Source organism: Carassius auratus, chromosome 19, assembly GCF_003368295.1.
Source record: "Carassius auratus strain Wakin chromosome 19, ASM336829v1, whole genome shotgun sequence".
Classification (NCBI taxonomy): domain Eukaryota; kingdom Metazoa; phylum Chordata; class Actinopteri; order Cypriniformes; family Cyprinidae; genus Carassius; species Carassius auratus.
Genome location: NC_039261.1, coordinates 9,865,261 through 9,887,156, shown reverse-complemented (window position 1 = coordinate 9,887,156; position 21,896 = coordinate 9,865,261). Strand labels below are relative to the sequence as shown.

The window sequence follows — 21,896 nt, the reverse complement described above, 5'->3', positions numbered from 1 at the left end:
ATGGCTGCAGTAAATCAAACGGGAGGTTCGGTGATGGTTTATTAGCTTGCTCTGACATGTTCAGCAAGTTGCATTTTAACCTGAGTTTGATGAATATATAGACACGCTGCTGATGCAGTGGACTGTAATAAACTGCTAGTGCATTTGTCCATTAAAGCAAAAAATATATATTTTTTTCACGGAACAGCAAATATTTTAATAAACATTTTTCGAGGCGACGACATGACAAATGAACTGTATTTGAAAGAATTTGCTTATCTGTAACTGAGAACATGACTTTTGTTTTCATATTGTGCCTCACATTTTACCCAATTTATTTATTTATTTAAATAAACACATAAAAAAGCACATCTTTTATACAGGTATATAACACTGTCAGGAAACATTGCTCGAGACACTTTTTAAATTATTATCACTACTGAAAATAGTTTTTGTTGCTTAATATTTTTATGGAAATCTTGATGACTATGATTCAAAACTCTAGGTAAGAAAAAAAAAATTATTCAGCAAGGACACATTAACATGTAAAGATATGTATAACACCTATATTACCAAATATTTGTAATAAATATAATAATAAAAGCTGTTTATTTGAAACCGTGTCTCTTACCCATCTCTAATCAAACAAGAACAAAATTAATTAATAGGAGTAACTTACAATAATGATCCGATGACTAGGTCGGAACTGAAATTACTCACATTTACAGATTGCAGAGATGCAAACCATCACTGTAATCATATTCCCAAATACAGCTGAAGTAATGTGGGAGTGAACACGCCAATGTTTACACCGTCTCCGTTTAGATTCACACTAACCGTCCTTTACTGTGAACGGGAGAAGGTATATTAAGTTGAGTGTAGTGTTAAATTATATCAGCAGATTACACGTCAGTAGCCATTCGTGAATGCAATTTGAATATGAGGCGGATGAGATGTTTTTACACATGGGCGCCTCTCAGTAGGTGAGGACAGGTGGAAGATTTGCTCTCTGACAGGTTGTAATCACTGTCAGTCAAAAAGCGCTTGGCCGGACTGGCCCAGCTGTTCATTTGTGCCTCCTCAAATAAAAGACAATCACAGTGATTGGCTGTGACCCTTAACCCTTCAACTGTCAGCCTAATGGAGGTCTTCAACTCCAGGCAGGAGCGACTGTTCAAACTGAAAATGAATTGAAATGTAACAGACAAATGATTTATTGCTCATCTCAGTGGGGTAATAACTCATTTTGGATCCCGCTGGTTGAGACCGGAGCGCATGGTGGAGAAGAAACAACAAACCCCAGCATGCACGGACACGTGTGATTGGTTCATCTGCGATTCCGATTAGCTTAACTCGAGCCGAGCCCCCATTTGAGTAAGACTTCAGCTCAAAAAATGTTTTATAATTGAGACTGGCATAATGAATGAATGAATGAAATCCAGGAGAAACTACGAGGCACGGCTGCAGAAAGAGAACGCAGACGACACAGAACTCAGGCGCCGCCTTCAGACTGAGACGGGACAGGAGGAGTGAGAGAGAGACCGACGAGAAACAAGCAGACTGGGGTTAACCTAGAGGCAGTGAGGATGGCACACAGGAAGGAAAGGGAAAGGTCAGTTAGAAGAAAACGTGAAAAGACAGACAAGGCATGAGACGACATACAACATGGAAAAAGGGCAAAGAATAAGGAAGTTGGAAGAGTCCAGAGCATAGAGCACACCGGGTCTCATTCACCAACTGCAGATGCATATAAATACATGCACAAAATAAATCAAGTTTACTCAAACCACATAGACTCTATTTTTATCATTGATGTGTTATAAAATTACAAAATTGTTATAACTATTCCTATATTATATTATATTATACACTGAATATTTTATACAATAATAACCACACAAAAAAACTATGTGCATTTTAATTTGATTTATGATTTTTCAAGCAAGTCTTTTCTACACACCTTTGCAATTATTAGTGCATGAGACTCATTGTGATAAAAGTGTAAAGGCAGAGCATACTGTGAGATTGAGTGAGAGAAGAGAAGAGAGAGCATACTGGCAGATGAGGGAATGGAGATTAGTACTAACCGGGGCACACAGCTATATTGCAGAGTTTGGTTTGCACCTCGGGCCCTCCACAGCCCTTGCTTCCATGCTGGGGGAGCACACAGATCCTGCTCCGGGTCCGAGTGCCACGGCCACACGTGACTGAGCACAGGCTCCACGAAGACCACTCCTCCCACAGCCCATGCACTGCAAACACCAACAAAACCAGCAATGGGGATGAGGGAAGATGAAGGCGGGCCGGAGGGTCCTTTAGTAGCCAGAATCAGCACACGGGGACACAGAGAGGTGAAACCCTGCCCAGCTGAAGGATAAAACCAGGAATGCCACCAACAGACTGGGCCTCAATCGTGAAACGCCAGAGTGGATGAAGCCTTCAGATCAAGGGTTGAGGGCAGAGAAGGAAATGAAAATGAAACAGCATGTATAACATGAATGAGACCTCACTTATTCGTAAGAAGGCGCACCAAAGTGCAAAAGATCAAGGCATGGGTAGAGCAAAACTAGATGAAATGCACCGTTTGATCGTGAAACGTGTCCGATTGATTATGTTCCTGCTGAGAGGATTTCAATGAGATTGTGTCCCTGAAGGATTCTTTGACTATCAATAAAAGCGATATGTGTTCCATTTCGTTTTATGTTGAGTGACTTCCGAAATAAGTATTCCCTAGATGTATTCTTCAACTCTTTTAATAGAAGTCATATGGAGATCTTGAACTTTCAGGTATGACTCCGATTCCAGCTCTGTTCCAAAACCGAATGAGCTGCTTACACAGGGAACTGCCTTCAGAGACCTCATAAATAATTATTTTGGAACATACAAAATTTGGGCCATGCAAAAAGAGGAATCAGCACACAATTGTTTTTAACTCAGGCAATAATTTAAAGCATTTTTTTACTGATACATTTTCATATTTAATTGACAATCAAATTCAAATAACATAGTTATATGAAATAACCCCCATATAGAATACATATGAATCACCCCATAGCAGATCTATATAGCTATATATAGATACAGCTGGAGCTGGGGAAGCTGGAGGGTTTCTGATACACGCTGCAACTGCTACAGGAAGCACTAGCCAAGTATTTGAATGTTGAGCAGCAAACTCACTGGCTGCTGATACAAAAAGAACCAATCATTTGTGCCATGTGATGATGATGTAATGACATCAGATTGAAAATGCATCCGAAAACTCTAAAATGATGCAATCGGAGACAGCATTCCAGGAAGGCATCAAGGCACGTCCGAATCCAAAATCTGCTTTACTCCCTGTCTACGGAGGTACCTTCTTCTGATGGAATTTTGAAGGCAGCAAAGATGTATCCTTCACTGCCTTTGATATCCCACAATCCTGTGCATTCCATTCTGTGAGTGTTGAGCTAAAAAATAAAGATGGCATCTGAACGTTGTGTTTGGTGGTCAGTTTGTGTGTAAAAAAAAATCATTTTAGTAGTATACATGTATTTCTACACACTTAATTTAAGTAATGTGAGAGAAATTCTATAAATATACAGTACACACAATTTGGTTTGAAACGGTTAGTTTAATTTTATTTAAATGTTGAAAATGGACTAGTCCCAATGCATTCTGGGTTTACCACTGCAAAGAAAGGTAATGCTGTCTGTAAAATTCATACCTATAAAAATGTAACATATCAAACATTTTTTTGCATTGGAAGCAAGCACTTATGATTTCTTAAATTCATTGCTATGAAGGCAGCTTACTGGGTTATAAAGTAACTAACTTTTGGAACAAACATATGACTGTGGGCTTGATGAGATGTTATGGCTGAGGGTGTGAGTGACCTTTGACTGACCACTGCAGTGTGACAACCACAAAACCACCCAAAGTGAGCCTTAACTCTCTTCCCCTTTTGTTTCCTCTACAGTGACCAACTGTAGGGATCTTTGGAAACTGAAGAGCAGACATCCTTACAAAACCAACAAGGTAGTCAGCATTTCATTATCTGAGTTGCCAAAGAAAGAGTGAGGATTTTTTTTGCTGTGTGGAGTGACAGTAAAAACAGACGACAAACTTTATAATATAAGGCAAGATACACATGAAAAACTGAAAATGGTGAGAAAGACTGAAAAGAGTGATTCAGGTGAGGACGGAAAGAAAAATGGATCCTGACAGGGGATGGAAGGAAAGAGCATTGCCCAGAATTTGGAGTAAGGGGCAAAAGAAAGAGTAAGTAAAAGAGACAGGGAAGGAGATTTTGGAGAGGGCTTTTGGAAAGAGCGAGGGAGAGATTGTAAGGCCTCCTCAGTGTAGAGCAGGGATGTACTGTGAATTATGCATGCTGATAAATAATTGATAGCGCTCTGTAGTGCAAAGCTCAAAGGAGCCATGGCTCAGCTGCACATACCTCACGAAGATTAAAAAAGAGCTTCCATGAAGTGAATGAGAGAGTGGCTGGACAAGTAGAGAAATAGAGGTACTCGTTGCTCAAACAACTTGGACAAAAAAAAAAAAAAAAGCTGACTTTCAGTCACCTTCTGCCCTCTTCAGCAGAAAAAAAATTAGACAACTTGTAACAAAAATCACATTTATAGATTTAAACCTCTAATTATCTTCTGCAATTAAGCCAAAACTCATGATCTGCTGACCAAAAAATAGGTTACAGGTGTAGGATCGAATGGGGTTGTTGACGATAATACTGTAAAAGCAAATCTAATTATGCATAGTAGTTTAGGATTCATTTAAATAAATAAATAAATTAAATTAAATTAATAAACAGGCTAAGCATTTACCCAAACTTTTAATAAAATTTGGCAACAGCAACAAAAAAAAAAGTTTATTTAAACGTTATTTTTTTATTTTTTTATATTTCCATATTGAATGCAATTTAAGTATATACTTAGTAGTAGTCAAACGGTCTCACTTCACAACTACTTTTAAGACTTGTGACCAATTACATGCTTATTTAATAAGCACAACCATACAGCACACAAATTTATGGTCAGTAATCAGTTTACAAGCATTTATAACTACAGTATTTAACCTAGAAATGTCCATATAAAATTACAAAAAACAATGTTTTTTTTTTTAATCACATATGCCAAGCATGTATCTGAATGCAGTGTAAAATAAAATACAATCAAATTAAATTAAATGTAATTAAATATAAAGAATAATATGTAATAAAATATATAAAGATACATTCATAAATATAAAAACAAAATGTAACATTTATATCTAATTCCAGAAGGAAAACCAGTTGAAAACCACTGATTTATAATAATTCACGTTTGAAGGATCTTATACTGTTTAGTTTTAGGAGGCTTTGAAAAGAAGACGTAATTAAATTAACTTTGAACTCCTCCATGGCTAGCAAGTCACTGGCAGTCTATTCTTGCCTGGACTTCCAAGTGCTCTTTCATTGGTAGTTTTAGGCTGATGACGCTGTTGATTGCGAGCTGTAAAGGGTGAAACGTGAGGCTAGGATAACTGCACTGATTTTGTGTGGCATGGGGAGAGGTTGAATACTGGGCTGATGTGCCTGCAGTGCTCATTGCTTCTCTGTAGACCACATTACATACTGCCGTATCCATCAAATCACTGTCTGTGCTGTCTCATGCAGAGACCCAGAGCCTGTCTATCCATTCCCCGCAAAGGGTGGTGATTCTTTCCATGGTGGAGGAAGCGAGAGAGAAATGTAAAAACAGGTACACACTGACCACCAGACCACAGTCAGGAAAAAAAAAAAAAAGCAGCAAAAAAAGCAGAGGGCTTTGATGATGAAAGGCAGAGAAGCATACTAGACAGAGAGAAATAAATAAACAGGCACAGAAAGAGATGTGGCTGTGAACCGGGCATGCGGGGCAGACAACAATCCTCAAACCAATAGATCAATGTCCCCTCAGAGCATTTCTAGAACAGCAGCAAACTCTGTTCTGTGGCTCCACAGGCTGCAGGCATTGTTTAGTGTTGTTTACATGTCATAAATATTATTTATATCATTTAAGACCAACAGCGATTGCAGTTATAACTGATGCAGTTACCCTTTAAAAAGCTGCTATGAATAAGCAATCCTTAAATAGACGTAGTCTGATGCATCACTAGATTTAAAGGGCAAAAACAAATGCATAACACCACCTGTTGGCTAATAGATGCAATTGCCCCTTTTGCCCTGAGATTCATTGAATGCAGTGGTTTGCACAGAGACACTTCATTAAAATCATATATTATAATATTGTATGTTCCCAAAACAATATGCAAAATCAAAATCTATTTCTTTAAATAAAAATATACACAGTAGACACAAAGACATAATTTTTATTATCACTATTATTATTATTATTTAATTTTCACCCATGTCATTCAACCTGTCCATGTTGGCTTCTGCCTAATTTGGCTGCTTCTACTAAGTGACAGATGATTTTATGGCAAAACGCTGTAGAGTTGATTGGATGCCCAGGCTTTGACGTCAACAACAAAATCATTGTCTCCCCCTTCTTAGAAGTTGATAAACCTGTTTATTTTACTACACTAAATATACTCTATTATAATATACAGGTGGATCTCGATAAATTAGAACGTCGTGGAAAAGATAATTTCATTAATTCAACTCAAATTGTGAAACTCATGTATTAAATTAATTCAGTGCACACAGACTGTCTTTGGTTATGGCTCACATTTAACAAAAAGCCACCAATTCACTATCTCAACAAATTCGAATACTTCATGAGACCAATATAAAAATTATAATAATATAATTATAATATATTATAATAATTATAATAATTTAATAATAACAATAATAATTGTGAATTGTTGGCCTTCTGGAAAGAATGTTCATTTACTGTACATGTACTCGATATTTGGTAGGGGCTTCTTTTATTTTAATTTCTGCCTCAAAGCGGCGTGGCATGAAGGTGATCAGTTTGTGGCACTGCTGAGGTGGTCTGGAAGCCCAGGTTTTTTTTCCTCATCTGCATTTGTTGGTCTCTTGTTTCTCATTTTCCTCTTGACAATAGCCCATAGATTATCTGGGGTTCAGATCTGGTGAGTTTGCTGGCCAGTCAAGCACATCAACACCATGGTCATTTAACCAACTTTTGGTGCTTTTGGCAGTGTGGACATGTGCCAAATCCTGCTGTAAAATGAAATCAGCATCTTTAGAAAGCTGGTCAGCAGAAGGAAGCATGAAGTGGTCCAAGATTTCTTTGCAAATGCATGCAGTGACTTTGGTTTTCAAAAAACACAATGGACCAACACCAGCAGATGAAATTGCATCCCCAAATCATCACAGACTGTGGAAACTTAACACTGGACTTCAAGCAACTTGGGCTATGAGCCTCTCCACCCTTCCTCCAGACTTTAGGACCTTGGTTTCCAAATGAAATACAAAACTTGCTCTCATCTTAAAAGTGAACTTTAGACCACTGGACAACAGTCCGGTTCTTCTTCTCCTTAGCCCAGGTAAGATGCCTCTGACATTGTATGTGGTTCAGGAGTGGCTTAACAAGAGGAATACGACAACTGTATAACTGATTGACATGTCACCATATTCTAATTTGTTGTGATACTGAATTAGTGAGTTTTTGTTAAATGTGAGCCAAAATCATCACAATTAAAAAAACCAAAGACTTAAACTACTTCAGTCTGTGTGCATTACATTTATTTAATACACAAGTTTCACAATTTGAGTTGAATTACTGAAATAAATTAACTTTTCCACGACATTCTAATTTATTGAGAAGCACCTGTATCATATTGTTAGTTGCATTTTGCCCTATTATAAGAGAAAAGCCAGTTGTAAACTGGAAATGTAACATCTACAGAATGGCAATCAGTTATTACAGATGAATAAATGTATGCAAAAAATAAATAAAATAAAAATAAATAAATAATAATAATAATAATAATAATAATAATAATAATAATAATAATAATTATTATTATTATTATTATTATTATTATTATTATTATTACATTTTGTGAGGTCATTAAATTACCAATAGAAAAAGATGACTACTGGGTATATTGTCAAGCACCAAAGCCCCATTAGAATGAACAATAAGATAACTGTTGCATTTAAACTAGAGCTGTGTTCCCAAGTAAGCAACCACATCGCCTACAATCCTGCATGAACAGCATTAATATGCTGCTTTATTTATTTGAGTATTCTATTCAATTTCACAAAGGGCTCACAACTTTAAAAATATAACCAGGCTCTGAAGACACAAAAAAAAAAATAAAAAAAAATAACAGCCGAAATAACAATCAAAAGTAGCAGTAAAAAATAAAATGCAATACTAATTAAATAAATACATCCACCAGAAATTTACTTAAACATAGCTTCCCCATTTGACTCTAGGTCTCATGAGTCATTTTACCTGTCTGAGATAATTGCATCAGATTTCATTTATCAGTAGAGCTGCAAGCTTTGAATAGTTCCTTCATTAAAGTTGAGCAGATTGAGTTTGGCCTAGCATTGCTCTGCTCCGCTGCCCAGACACAATGACATGCTGCAGCGCTAGACACATCCTCAAACACACTGAGGGGAATTTCTTAAGGCTATCATGAAAAGATTAATTTAGATTTTGTGTTTCATTGGGACCAAGGTTTAGCATTGCAGATGACTTGTGATCTTGCCATGGAAACCTTTTGACTGATATCTTTGCCTTTGTTTGGAGAAGAAAACCACATTCTTTCATGTCCGTTACAGAAGAGATCAGGGCTAGTTGCCATGACTGCTATTTATAGTAGTTTTGGGGGAAAGGTCCAGGCTTTTCTGAAGCAGTGGTTTTGTATGTGTTAAAAATGTATTAATTTGACCTACTTTTTGTGATTTCAGTCCTCTGAACAAAAAATGTAATACCATTTATTTTTATTAGTTGTTGGGTAACAAATAGTCAAACTAACACCATTCAAACAAGGATCAGCCAGGTTCTGAAGGTAGATTTTTAAGATGATTTTTAAGATTTTTAAATTTAAATTTGCTTACGAAATTAGTTTTTTAAATGTATTTTATTGCCTTTATCACTAATTGCTTTTGTTTCCTAATTGTTTTATTTTTTAAACTTTTACTGAAAAGCCTAAATATACTGCTTAATGGCAGCTTCCATTCCACATTTTGCACTATACTTTTTTTTCTTCAAAAGTATGACAGCTGACAGCTCTTTTTGAGATGTGTCGATACATGAAACAATGTATTACCTAGAAATGCAGTCAAACAATCCAATCAAAGCTTACATTGTAAAACATACCATACCATTACCGAGAAAGCAAAAGAGAACACAATTCAAGAATTCACAGTGTTAATTCTGATGGAAACAGCTATCGATGGCTTGTGTCCACAAATTAGACTGAGCTCTAGATTGGGATTAGCTAATGAGCAAACAGAGGGCAATTTAAGACTGCAGCCAGAATGGCTGTTATTTTAAAAGTACCTATTTTATTTGAAGGCTGTGCTTGATCAATTTTGAATAATAGCTCTCCTCCAAACTAAATAAACCTGGCCTGCATAATTGCTTCCGCAAATCAATTAACTTCTGTTTGAACAAAAGCCAAAAGAAGGACCAAGGGACTTCCATTGAGCGTTAAACTCTGCTGAAGCTATGCTAGCTCAGGCTAATCTCAAAGACACTCGGTCCCTTTTCGTCAGTGTGCATCCCTGTTAAACACTTACTGTGGATTGAAAGTAATCTATGAACACATGCACGCACACACATGAGGCTCTGCTCTGGTTCACATTGTCTTTCTCTGCCAAATTTTGTGTCCCTTTAGTAAACATTGCCTGCCTGCTTATGTTGTCAGCAAAAATAGTATAAAATTCTCAAAAAAGTTAACAGCAAGCATCTCGCATTCTAATTTCTGGCAATTTTTTACCTTTTTATTGCCACATAGATCTCTATAATCAGCTTTGCTGTCCTATAGCATAAAAAAAAAATATGCATTCCAAAGGTTTGTATGTCTAAACATAATGTCGCTCATATCTGAGCTTCATCGATCACTGTTTAGAATCAATAATCGACAGGCAGATATTTCCAGGAGAAACCCTTCACTAGGAGTCTTCTTCGCTTGGCTGAGATCATCTGCCGCTGTCCTTAAATCATGTCCTAAAGCACTGATCCGCACTCTTGAAGTGACTGAAAAATGCCCAATTCTGAACATGGCCACCATCTCATCAAAGCCCAGATGCTGAATATCAGAACTCAGGCTGAATGCACAAGTGGGAGGTAAATTGAGTTATGTTATGTTATGTTATGTTATGTTATGTATAACTGTTTTACATAAATATAGTATTAACACACAGAAGGACTTAAACAGCTGATGATATGCTACAATGGTCAATCTATATATGCCTTGTAAGCATAAAGATTTGCATCTTCTACTCAGAGTTTAAAGACAAAGCAGGAAAAAATGGTGAAATCATTTGAGGTTTTAACTGTAGACATTCATTAAATCTCCTTCAATCTCCAAAACAATACAAATGAGGGGGAGAAAAGAAAAGAAGAGGGAATGATCATATTCAAACAGGTTTGTAGATTGGGAAATGTTTCAAGCCATAAGATATGACCTGTAGTGCTATGTGTTTAATATAGTTTAGTCTATTAAATGAACACCACTGTTCAAAAGTTTGAGGTCAGTAAGATTTTTATGTATATAGGCTACACAAATATAAAAAAGTAATGATGGATAGTCATTGCATGTATTAGAATTAGGCTACCTATTTGCAATTCAGCCTATTACTAATAATGATCAATGAAAGTGGCTAATCAATTGAACAATCATACTATATATATATATATATATATATATATATATATATATATATATATATATATATATATATATATATATATATATATATATATATATATATATATATATATATATATATATATATATTTGCTCATCGCGCTGAGCTTTGGTGGATTCCTGCATGTCCTGCAGAAATGCGCCCTGGCACACCGTTTTTTCCGTTGTTAAAGCAAAAGTGGATTTGGACACACTCTGAGTGCATCTGAGCCTTACACTTGTGTTTAGATCATTAAAATAGGGCACACAGTCTGTCTGGAACGAACACATACAAGCTGAGTTATACAAACAGTGAAAAGTCCCTGTTGTATAATGTGCATTGAAGCACCTCTTGAATGCTGAACTAACCAATCAGCATCCAGGACTGCAAATGTCCATTCAACAGTGTTTTTAACATGCCGATACTCATTTTATCAAAAACCAATGTGCAGACGTGCAAAAAATAAAATAAATACGAGTGAGACTTATCTCACCTGAATCACACAACCTTGATGCACATCAATCTCAAGTGTGCATACTCAAGTACATGGACAAAAAAGACTGAACAGCTTGATTTATATCAATGCAGTACAGAGTGTCAATTGTACGCAGTTCCACAATAGATACTCAACAAAAAATGCAGTGTGTGTGATGCACATGTACTTCAAGCATGCAGTGGAGGGAGGAAATGTGTGTGCCATGCAAAATAAATAATACTAACCAATTCATCTGTAGCTGTAGATTCTTCTCATGCACTGGCCAATAATACTTACAAAGCAAAAGTGAACATTCAGCTAATGTTTAATTATATTTGACCTGCTCATGCAGAGTGTGAGAAAGTGTGAATGTGTAGATGGGCATCCAAAAGCATGGAGGTACTCTACCTGCTTGATGCTGCGGCTCACCTGGGCAGGTGGCAGTGTTGTTGCAGAGTCGGGTTTCCCTCAGCGGGCCGCTGCAGAGGGTCCCGTACGGAGAGGACACACATGAGCGAGAACGAACCTGCCAACCCTGCCCACACGTCAGTGAACACACACTCCACTGAGACCACTCCTCCGCTGCTGGGTCACCTACAAAACACAAGATGGAGAGAAAATAAAATCTTTAAATTCTTGACCCAGACTCAAACCACAGACTTTAACGTTAGTTCTGAAGAGTTATGTGACCCTACTATGTCAATACATTCCTGTAAATAAATTAGAACAGCTCTTCCAGGAATGTTTATTTATTTCTTAAGCATTCAGGAAAACCTCCAACAATCCATAACTTGTCTTCAGCAATTTAAAAGGTGTTGCAAGGTCAGCGGCAGCTGGAGCCGACCCATCAGCTTAGGCTGAACGTGATGGGTGGGAATACGGCACGTAAAGTTCCCTAGTCATTTTTTTGTCATTTTTGAAAGCCGTGTCCTTAGATAGAGGGGACATCATGAAGTGAATGGGCAAATCGAATTAATTGCATGTCTTGTAATCGTATTACATCTTCATTTGCATGTGGTGAGTCAGAGCTTAGCCTTATTTGTGGAGCAGATGGGTGGAGAAGAGCGTTTAGGGGGCTGATGGGGACAGGGGTGCCAACGGGAGTTTATGCACATACGTTTTCTATCACAGACATTGAGGCTGAAGAGTAGAAAAAAAGATGCCAATTACTTCAACAGATTTATTAGTAATTTTTAATAGTAAATACCATTTCAGGTAACACCAGTTATGAGGGTCTTTTTTTTTTTTTACTGAGATTTATAAATCATAATATTAAGTATAAATAAGCTTTCCACTGATGTATGGTTTGTTAGGATAATGATCTTTATTTAATATCCTAATGATTTTAATGATGAAAAATCAATCATTTTGACCCCATACAAAGTATTGTTGGCTATTGTCTACAAATATTCCTGTGCAACTTTTGACTGCTTTTGTGGTCCATGGTCACATATGTATATTTATATGAATTATTTCAATGTTAAAATGTGTGCATGTAAGTGTAATTTATTCCTTCAATGTCACATGGTCCTTCAGGAATTTGGTGCACAAACCACTTTTGATGATTAATATTTTTGAAAGTAGTACTTTTATTCAGCATGGACATCATGACTTCATTAAGTGACACTAAACACATTTATAATATTACAAAAGGTTTGTAAATTGTTTTCATCACTGATGATAATAAAAAAAACATTATTATGCACTGAGCACCAATAATGTTTAATAATAACTTAGCAGCAAATGAAACACTGAAGACTGGACTATTTTCCTTTTTAATTAAAACATGCATGCTTACATAACCTATAGGAGTTGCTATTTTCAGACACTTTTTTTTCTCTTGAAAACATCAAAAGCACTGTCCATGGTTCTGAAATGCAATTCAACTTAATAATGAAAGGAGATGGGACTCACCTGTCTGGGCCTGAAACACACCCGGCTGGTCAGCTGATCGTGGCCTTTGTGTCTTCACCTTCTGCTCATCATCATCAGGTTCTAGACAGACACATGACAAAGAAAAAAATATATATATTATAAAGAAATAGGATAAGACAGGACATGTATGAGCTATAGAGGATTTATTATTTATATAATAATTTATTATTATAAGTGGTGTCAACAGGAATATGATACATGAATATATCTTATGTATTCATATATTTAATAACAATAACAATATAACAAAAATACAATATAAGGCATGTAGGGTCACAATTTTTTTTGTTTTTATATGCTTCAAATGTGACTCATAAATCTCACTACATTCTAGTCAGAATATGCTGCTACACATGTGTCTTTATTAGTATGGAACTGACACATACGTTTATACAATCACAAATTCTAAAGCCCACACATACTATTAGCACTGTTTTACATTTACACAATAATGTAATACATCTCTCCACCGAGCTTCGCCTTGCCCTTGAATGAAATGTAAATCTCACCATTGTGTGAGGAACATTTTAAGTGTGCTGCTACAAACCTCATCTTGTAGCAGCTCCTGAGTAAACCTACGTAAGCCAACAGAGACCTTTCACCAAAGTGTTTGCTATATCTGGCCTAGTCCTCGGGCACATGAAATCCCTCATAATGTGAATACACACTCATGAGAGCATATATTTCAACTCCTCCTCGCTCTGATGAGGCTACCTGTCCCCAAAAAAGTGAAGTTTTGTGGAAACTGGCTAATTCCTTGTCTACTTTGCTGAATGTAAGTATTTACGTTCAGTGTATAGTGTCATGAGTGCCTGAACAAACCAAATTAATCCGAGGGATTAACTCTTTTTGACACCTCATCCTAAAACTGTAGTGTTTCTAATTCAAGTTGCACCGACAATTTATTTCTTCTTATTCTTCTTCTTAAAAAAAAAAAAAAAAAAAAAAAAAAACATGAAAAAAGAGAAGTATGGAAGCTTGTTTCTGCCAAATTATATTTATATATAATTTGTAATTTGTAACATGTAACTGTATGATTTTTCTTTTTTTTGCAAGATGTAAACTCAGAATTCAAAGAAAGAAAAGTCAGAATTGCAAGATAAATATATATATATATATATATATATATATATATATATATATATATATATATATATGTGTGTGTGTGTGTGTGTGTGTGTGTGTGTGTGTGTGTGTGTAAATTAGGAATTGTGAGATGTACGCTCAGAATTGCAAAAAAAGTCAGATTTTGGTCTTGCAATTATTTTTTGTCAGAAATGCAAGTATACATCTCACAATTGTACATGTTAATTAAATCTAAAGTTGCCTTTTTATTAATACTTTTTAAAATCTAGTTGTGGGAACAGGCTTCCATGTGCACAGGAAAAAACTAAAAACAAAAAAGAATGTAAAAATGCTGGTGAGTACACATACATTTGTTCAAACTAATGTTAATGAACCAGCGTTAAATATATATGAGGGTGGGAGTGTCCAAAGTAATTATCATACAACATATCCAAACCATCTCCTTATAAGGGCCTCTACACAACCTCTCCTGTGCTGCAATTATATAAAAATATGTCTACAATTAAACATGGAGACCAGTTTGTGTGTGTGCGTGTGTGTGTGTGTGTGTGTGTGTGTGTGTGTTTTACTCTCTCTCTCTCTCTCTCTCTCTCTCTTAAATGTTTGCACTCTTTAACATTGACTTTGTTTGTCTCTAATGTATAGAGTGCCCAGTACACTCATTCAGCGTGCAGCACTCTCTTCTCTGGAACTGATTGGTCGACTTGACCTTTTGCTCCGAATATGTGAAAAGATGAGTTGCGTGGGTTGCTAATACATTCCACCAGCATATGCAGGAAAAGAGGATTTCCATAAGATGTAGCAGGAAGAACCATAGGAAGAAAACACTAGAAAACAAGTGGATTCTCTTAGGGCTCTTTCTAAATTACCATGAGCATTTATGGGTGCTTAGAATAATTCAAAATCATAAACCAGATCCTCAGCATGAACTGAGAGAAAGAAAAAAAGGGATCATGATTTATACTTCACTGATTCCCAATGCTAAATTCATCGTTATCAAGATGCGAAGAATGAAGCACCCCACAGACTGTGTTTACGTTTCCATTATTTTGATGCGAAAATTAGTTTACATGTCAGTGCAGACAGGATTTTAATGCAGATACTACTGTAAAGATTCCAATGAATTTGAATAATGTAGGGCAAAGAAACATTTGACCTGCATTTAAATCTGAATGCTTCAAAAATAGATTATAAACAAGGAAAAGTTTAAGCTATATACTGCTATTAATATACAGATTTGTAATACATATTTTCAAAAGACAGAATGGAAGAGTGTGACTCTCGAAACTAGCTTTACCTTGACACTGTGTTATAAAAATGCAAAGCTTAAGATGAGACACTCCTAAAACATTGTGATAGACAACACAGACATCAATTTGAATGTGTATGGATGTAGCAATGGTGTTTAAAGGACAACTTCTCCCTGAATGAAAATTTGTCCAGCTTCTACTCAACCTCGAAGTATCCTAGGTCTATTCAACTTTCCTTTTTTCAGAATATTCCAATCGGAGTTATATAAAAAATTGTCCTTGCGCTTCCAAGCCTTTCAATGGGGGAAAAGCGGGTGTTTGTTGTCAACCGTTCAGAAGACGTGAAATAAATTGAGACCATCATTATTAAAACGTCCCTCACACAGTTCCATGGGCTGAATAAAGGCCCCCTGTAGCGAATCCATGCATTTTTGTAAGATATATTTCCAGATTTCAAATGTACTAAACACTTTTTTCTCACTTCTGCTGACTGTGGGGTACCAAAAGACGAGAAGAGTTTTTTTAGCGCATGTCCATATCGCACAGCCCTAATGTAAACACAAACTTTTATTTGGATGCGATTTATCACAATTAATCTTTTGACAGCACTAATTCAAATGTTTATGTGTATACATCTAAATATATTTCATTTTATACATTACCTTTATATACATAAATATAATAAATTATATATATATATATATATATATATATATATATATATATATATATATATATATATATATATATATATATATATATATATATATATATATATACATATATATATACAGCCAATCTGTACTACAGTATAACCTTTACATTTTTGTGGTAGAAGCTGTACACTAGAACCTAAAGATTGAACTAGAACCTAAGTTGGTTAGAAAACAAGAAAACAAAGAGACAAAAGAAACTGTGAGAGGAAAATCATATAGTACTGCATAAGAAAGGGAGACAGGCATTTATTAGTAAAGGGAAATGCATCATATACATTGGAGCACATGGGATGGATGGATACTCTAGAGACTTCTCCCTGTTGGCTCAGTCAAACAGACCTGATTACCAACGCTCCCTGCAGGGCCTGTGTTAATATGCTTATGATAGCTCAGACGCGCACGCAGACGATCACACTAATTTACTCTGTCACGGAAAAGACAATAGTGGTGTCAGGAAAGGCGGGGGTTTGTTCTGCTTGCTTTTTTGTATCTCACTCCTACGCTCTGCCTCTCCTCTGCGTCTGTTGTTCTACGTCGGGTCTACGACACTGTCTCCATTCGGCGGTGAGGGTGAAGAGAGCGGTTTGGTAAGATAGAGATGGAATAAATGCGTCTTTTATCTTCAAATCAGACACAGATTCTGGGTTGAAGTATAGCCTATGACCTTTTTTTATGTCTTTGATTTCTCAATTTCCTCACAATAACATCTCTATTAGCCACCACCCGTCTCCTTCCTGCCGCATTTCACAGAGTGTCCAGCCTGCATCCAATAACATCCACATGTTGAGAAGGAAACAGCCCACGCTTCATTAGTCTTCATCTTGACCGTGCTTCAGAGTAAACTGAGTCATCATACAGTGCCTTTCACAATTTAAAGCAATAGTAGTGTTTTCTTTTTTTGATTTACTCAGTCATATGGTATGTTGTTCCGAACCTACATGACTTTCTTTCTTATGTGTAACATTACAGAGAATGGTGTTTTAAGCTGTAAACACTACAGTTCAAAATCATCTTATGGTCACCAAGGCTGCATTTATTTAATCAAAATACAGTTAAAAGAATTTTAGAAATGACACTGCAATTTAAAACCAATTTCTCCAGAGCTTTTACATGATCCTTCAGGAATCATTCTCATATGCTAACATTTCTTTCATTAATGCATCCTTGAATAAAATTAATAATAATAATAAAACATTTGAAATCATTATGCACTTCAAATGCCTTTTCTTTTACAGTAGAAGAGATGCTCAATCTATATATGTAACTGTACAAACCTCAGTTTCTTCTCTGAGTCGATATTTTATTCTCAAGCTGAAACTCAGTCATGTGGTAAAGCAGGATTCTCTAGAGAAGACTGCAGCAGTGGGGTGTGTAACCTGCCTAAGAGTCCAGTATGCTAAACAGATGTTCGTCATCCTGGGACGTCTTCTGTACATTTCCCCTTGAGAGCCAACTGTACTTAATTCCACCTTCCGGTGTGTGTGTGTGTGTGCACATGTATCTGACGCTAAAACTTTAAGCACTAAATGAGAGGTTGAATTATGTTTCCGCCACTCTCACAGCTTGTTCTTGGAAGCCGGAAATGAATTTAAGCGGTTAGCTCAAATTTAAGCCATTTAATTAAACAGCCTGGCGGTGTGTCTATATTACTCACTTGGGTTCAAGAAAAGCACAGTGTGCTGAACAGCCGCACGCATCCATCCTAAACAATCAATACTGAGCTTGGATATTTAAAGATGCTACACAACACTCATCAGTTAAGGCAACATTAGACATGGGACACAATGAAAACTCGGTTAGCAATATCGACCAGTTTTTCATATTAGGTTAAAATAATGTTCTACACCAATAAGTCAATAATTATTTTTACAAATGTAGCTGATACATTTTAAATGTCTGATAATATTAAGATATACTACTTTGACCAAATACAGTAAAAATAATTAATCACACCCTGAAAACCATTAAATGGAGTAAATTTAGGCAGCAGAAAATTATCATGTACAAAATGTACTGTAAAAATAGATATTAATTTTAAGATTTGCGAAATTTTACATTATCTGTGTTTTTAAGGATTAAGTTTGTGTTATGTGCACATGTGCAAAAAAAAAAAAAAAAACACTCCAAAGACGTGTGTGTGTGTGTGTGTGTGTGTGCGTGCGTGTGCATCTATGTCACATATAAATATTTTTTTTTATTATTTATTGTATTTAGAAGTGGTGGGTTAATTACAATACTAATTCAATTAACAATTCCATAAAAAAAATTATAGATAGATAGATAGATAGATAGATAGATAGATAGATAGATAGATAGATAGATAGATAGATAGATAGATAGATAGATAGATAGATAGATAGATAGATAGATGTTCTATCCAGCTGTTTTTCAACACACAAAAATGTGTCCTATTCATAAAACATCCAAAGAAACATCCTTTCTGGCAGGTGAGCCTGATTTTGAAAGCACATACTTCTGCACATCCCTATTTTAGTGCACAAAAGAGTTTGTTTGTGTATCTTGGTAATGCTTTGTGAAAAGTACATCTCAAAGTAAACTAAAACACTTAGCTTTGAAACAAACCGCAGCGAGGCACCATACCAGCCAGCCAGACATAAAACAGATGTAGCAGAAGAAAAATCGGCAGCAGCATCAGCAAGAGAATCTATCAGCACGGCAGCGATGCATCTCCAGCAGACGCATGACACCCCTCAGCCTGCCTCTCCACAGCAACATCAACAACTTTAAAACCCCAACAATTCACTCCACATCCTTCCTCTCCAGCTCTCCCATGCTCTGCAGAGTTCTGTGAGAGGCGAATACGACCTGTCCATCAGCCTCCAGTAGGGGTGGACAGTTATTATAACAAGCATCTGTCCATTCTCAACTGTCATGAAGGTACAAACAGAAAGTAAAAAAATACAAAAGCCTTCATACAGGACACTGTGCTGGGCCTCCCCCATAAAACAATTATGACCGGAACTCAGAGTGATGCAATGGGATTTAGAGTTAGACAGGCGGTAGAAACAAGCATAAAGAATCAATAGGGATATATATATATATATATATATATATATATATATATATATATATATATATATATATATATATATATATATATATATATATATATATATATATATAAGTAAACTTTTAGATAACTGCCCTTTTTTGTGTTCCTTTGAGCTTTCAATAGCATATACTGTAAAATGAATAATTCACTCAGAAATGCTTTTCACTGGGATTCTTGATATTCGCATTTCCTCACCTCATGCATCAGAGTTCTTGATAGAGGAAGCACAAACTGTTCTTTTGACTGTTCAATGAATCAGTTAGTGCACTTCACAAAACAGGTCTATATGGTACATTCAAAAATCTGAATGATTTGGTTCTTGGTTAATCAGCTGAATCACTAAATGATTGAGTTAAAGGAGTTAATAACTTGTTGGAAAGAAAGGTAATTGAGAATAACAATGTACATTCAGGACTGTTTCTCTCACGAAGCTATTAAGAGGACTCTAAGCAGAGGGTATGATTCATATGAACCACTTCTGTGATACGTTTATGGTGTTTCTGTGTCCTTTTTGAAGCTAGATAGTTTCAATGCTCCTTCAATGCAAATGCATGAAAATGCTACCAGGACATTCTTCAAAACAGCTTGAATCTTAAACATACAGGTCATAAAGTCATACAGGTGTGGAATGAGATACATTCTATTATTATTTGGTATAGGTCAGTGAGTTTTGACTGTCAACATGATAAAACCTAAATGTTTCTATGTGCTTTTGTGTATGCATTATCGTTTTTTCATTTTAATGTGGGTGATTTATTTATTTTTTTTACTCCACTTACTATGATTACTATGTAGTGCCTAAGTGTGTGTGTTCATATATCCTTGATGTGGTGATTCTATCTGACTCAGTGAGCCACACAAAGGAAGTGATTTATGCGTCTTCATGCCCACATCTCTCTCCTCTGTCTGGCCATGTTTTATGCACACGTCCCCAAACCCTGATTGTGTACACAAGTGCGTGTGTGCACAGGGCTATTTATGACTATACACTGCAACATTTGTGACCTACTCGGCACAATTATAGGTGTGTGTTTATTTATGTATGTATCTCCTTGTCAAATTGATGTGGTCAGGGCCAAGTCTCCAATGTGACTTCTGGATTTGCTATTGTAAAAAAAAAAAAAAAAATCTGTGTGTGCTGTACAGTATATGCATTAAGGAGGTCTATGATAGGCAGCTGACAGGGGAAAATAATAACAATGATCTGATATTAAATTCCCGGCATATGTCGATGATGTCAGTGCTGATATAACTGACTATTGTCCAGTATTAAAACCCACAATGCAATTTTCTTAAAAAATAAAATAAAATCATTTTGAGATTACATTTACATAATCACATTTAACTAAGTGCTATTAAATTGTTAGATGACAGTGGAGGTAATCTAAATCTAAATACACATTTTGGGGAAATGAGCATGCAATTAAAAATGCATTTTGTAAAATATCCATATTGGAGAATAAAAAAAAATAAAAAAAAATAAATATATATATATATATATATATATATATATATATATATATATATATATATATATATATATATATATACTATGAAAATGACTAACAGAAACATTTTTATTAAACTCAAAATATTGCTTGCAAAACTGCTATTTAAATCAGATCAAACAGATATTCTGAACAGCATTTAATAGACAAAACGCTGTTTGGATTCAGTTACAAAACGCAGGTATTGAGCTAGCTATGCTAACCTGTGATAATCTATACACTTCCACTACAGTTACATATGAATGAGACACTTGGGGTTAGTGACTCAAGTAAAACTCTCTCTTTCTATTCTCCCAGTAGGTGTTCTTCTTATTAACATCACTTCCTTCCTTATCTGAGACTGCAGTAACATACTGGGACTCTACCTTCCAGGCTGCTGCAGGGTGAAGTCAGGTATGAATGTAAGAAATATCTGTAGGGCCTTTAAGTAAACATGCCTTAATAAGAGCCCAAAAAGTTGGATGGCAATTTACAGTACATATAGATACAGAGATAAGAGAGAGTGAGAGGATGGAGAGAAACAAGAGTAGAGTAAAACTTTTCATTCCGACAAAGGCTGAAGCTAAGAAAGATGATTTGGTGGATTGCCAGTTTGAGCCTAAGTCATTCTTTGTTGTTTGCAAGGCCAGGATTTAGACACAAAGATGAGCCAGGAAGTGCAGAAGAAAAAGAAACGAGCCGCAAAACATGCAAGGAGAAAAACAAAGAAGTAAAAAAAAAAGATGCATAAGGCATGATGACAGCTGTGTTGGGGAAGACGGATTTCATCCACACCGAGAGCCAGGCATTGCGGGAGACCCACAGAGACACAAATCCAAATGTGTCAGAGCGTGTAGGTGTGCATGTGTGTGTGAGAGATGGATTACGTGGTTGTGATGTGATGTTAACGGTGGGAAACCATGTGGAGGTTTGTGTGTTCTCATCCCAGTCGATTCCTTCAATGCGAGTGTTTGGATGCAAGATAAGAACTCACATGAATATGCAGATTCACTGCGGTGTGTGTGGTGTGAGTGTGCATATTGTTTTTCATGTTTTTATTCAGGCATTTCATTCTGAAA

General features: G+C 36.0%; 1 protein-coding gene across 10 annotated transcripts in view; it reads right to left on the bottom strand.

Moving 5' to 3' along the window:
- adgrb2 (adhesion G protein-coupled receptor B2) overlaps window positions 1-21,896 on the bottom strand; it is a 254,928-nt gene that overhangs the window by 110,908 nt on the left and 122,124 nt on the right. For 9 of the 10 annotated variants that reach the window (XM_026288832.1, XM_026288827.1, XM_026288830.1 and 6 more), the window contains exons 3-4: window positions 13,185-13,265; window positions 11,679-11,864 (exon numbers count right to left, since the gene is read on the bottom strand). In XM_026288832.1, the coding sequence (XP_026144617.1) occupies window positions 11,679-11,864; window positions 13,185-13,265 (267 nt within the window). The remainder of the gene's footprint in view (window positions 1-11,678; window positions 11,865-13,184; window positions 13,266-21,896) is intronic. The other variant, XM_026288831.1, reaches the window with a different exon arrangement.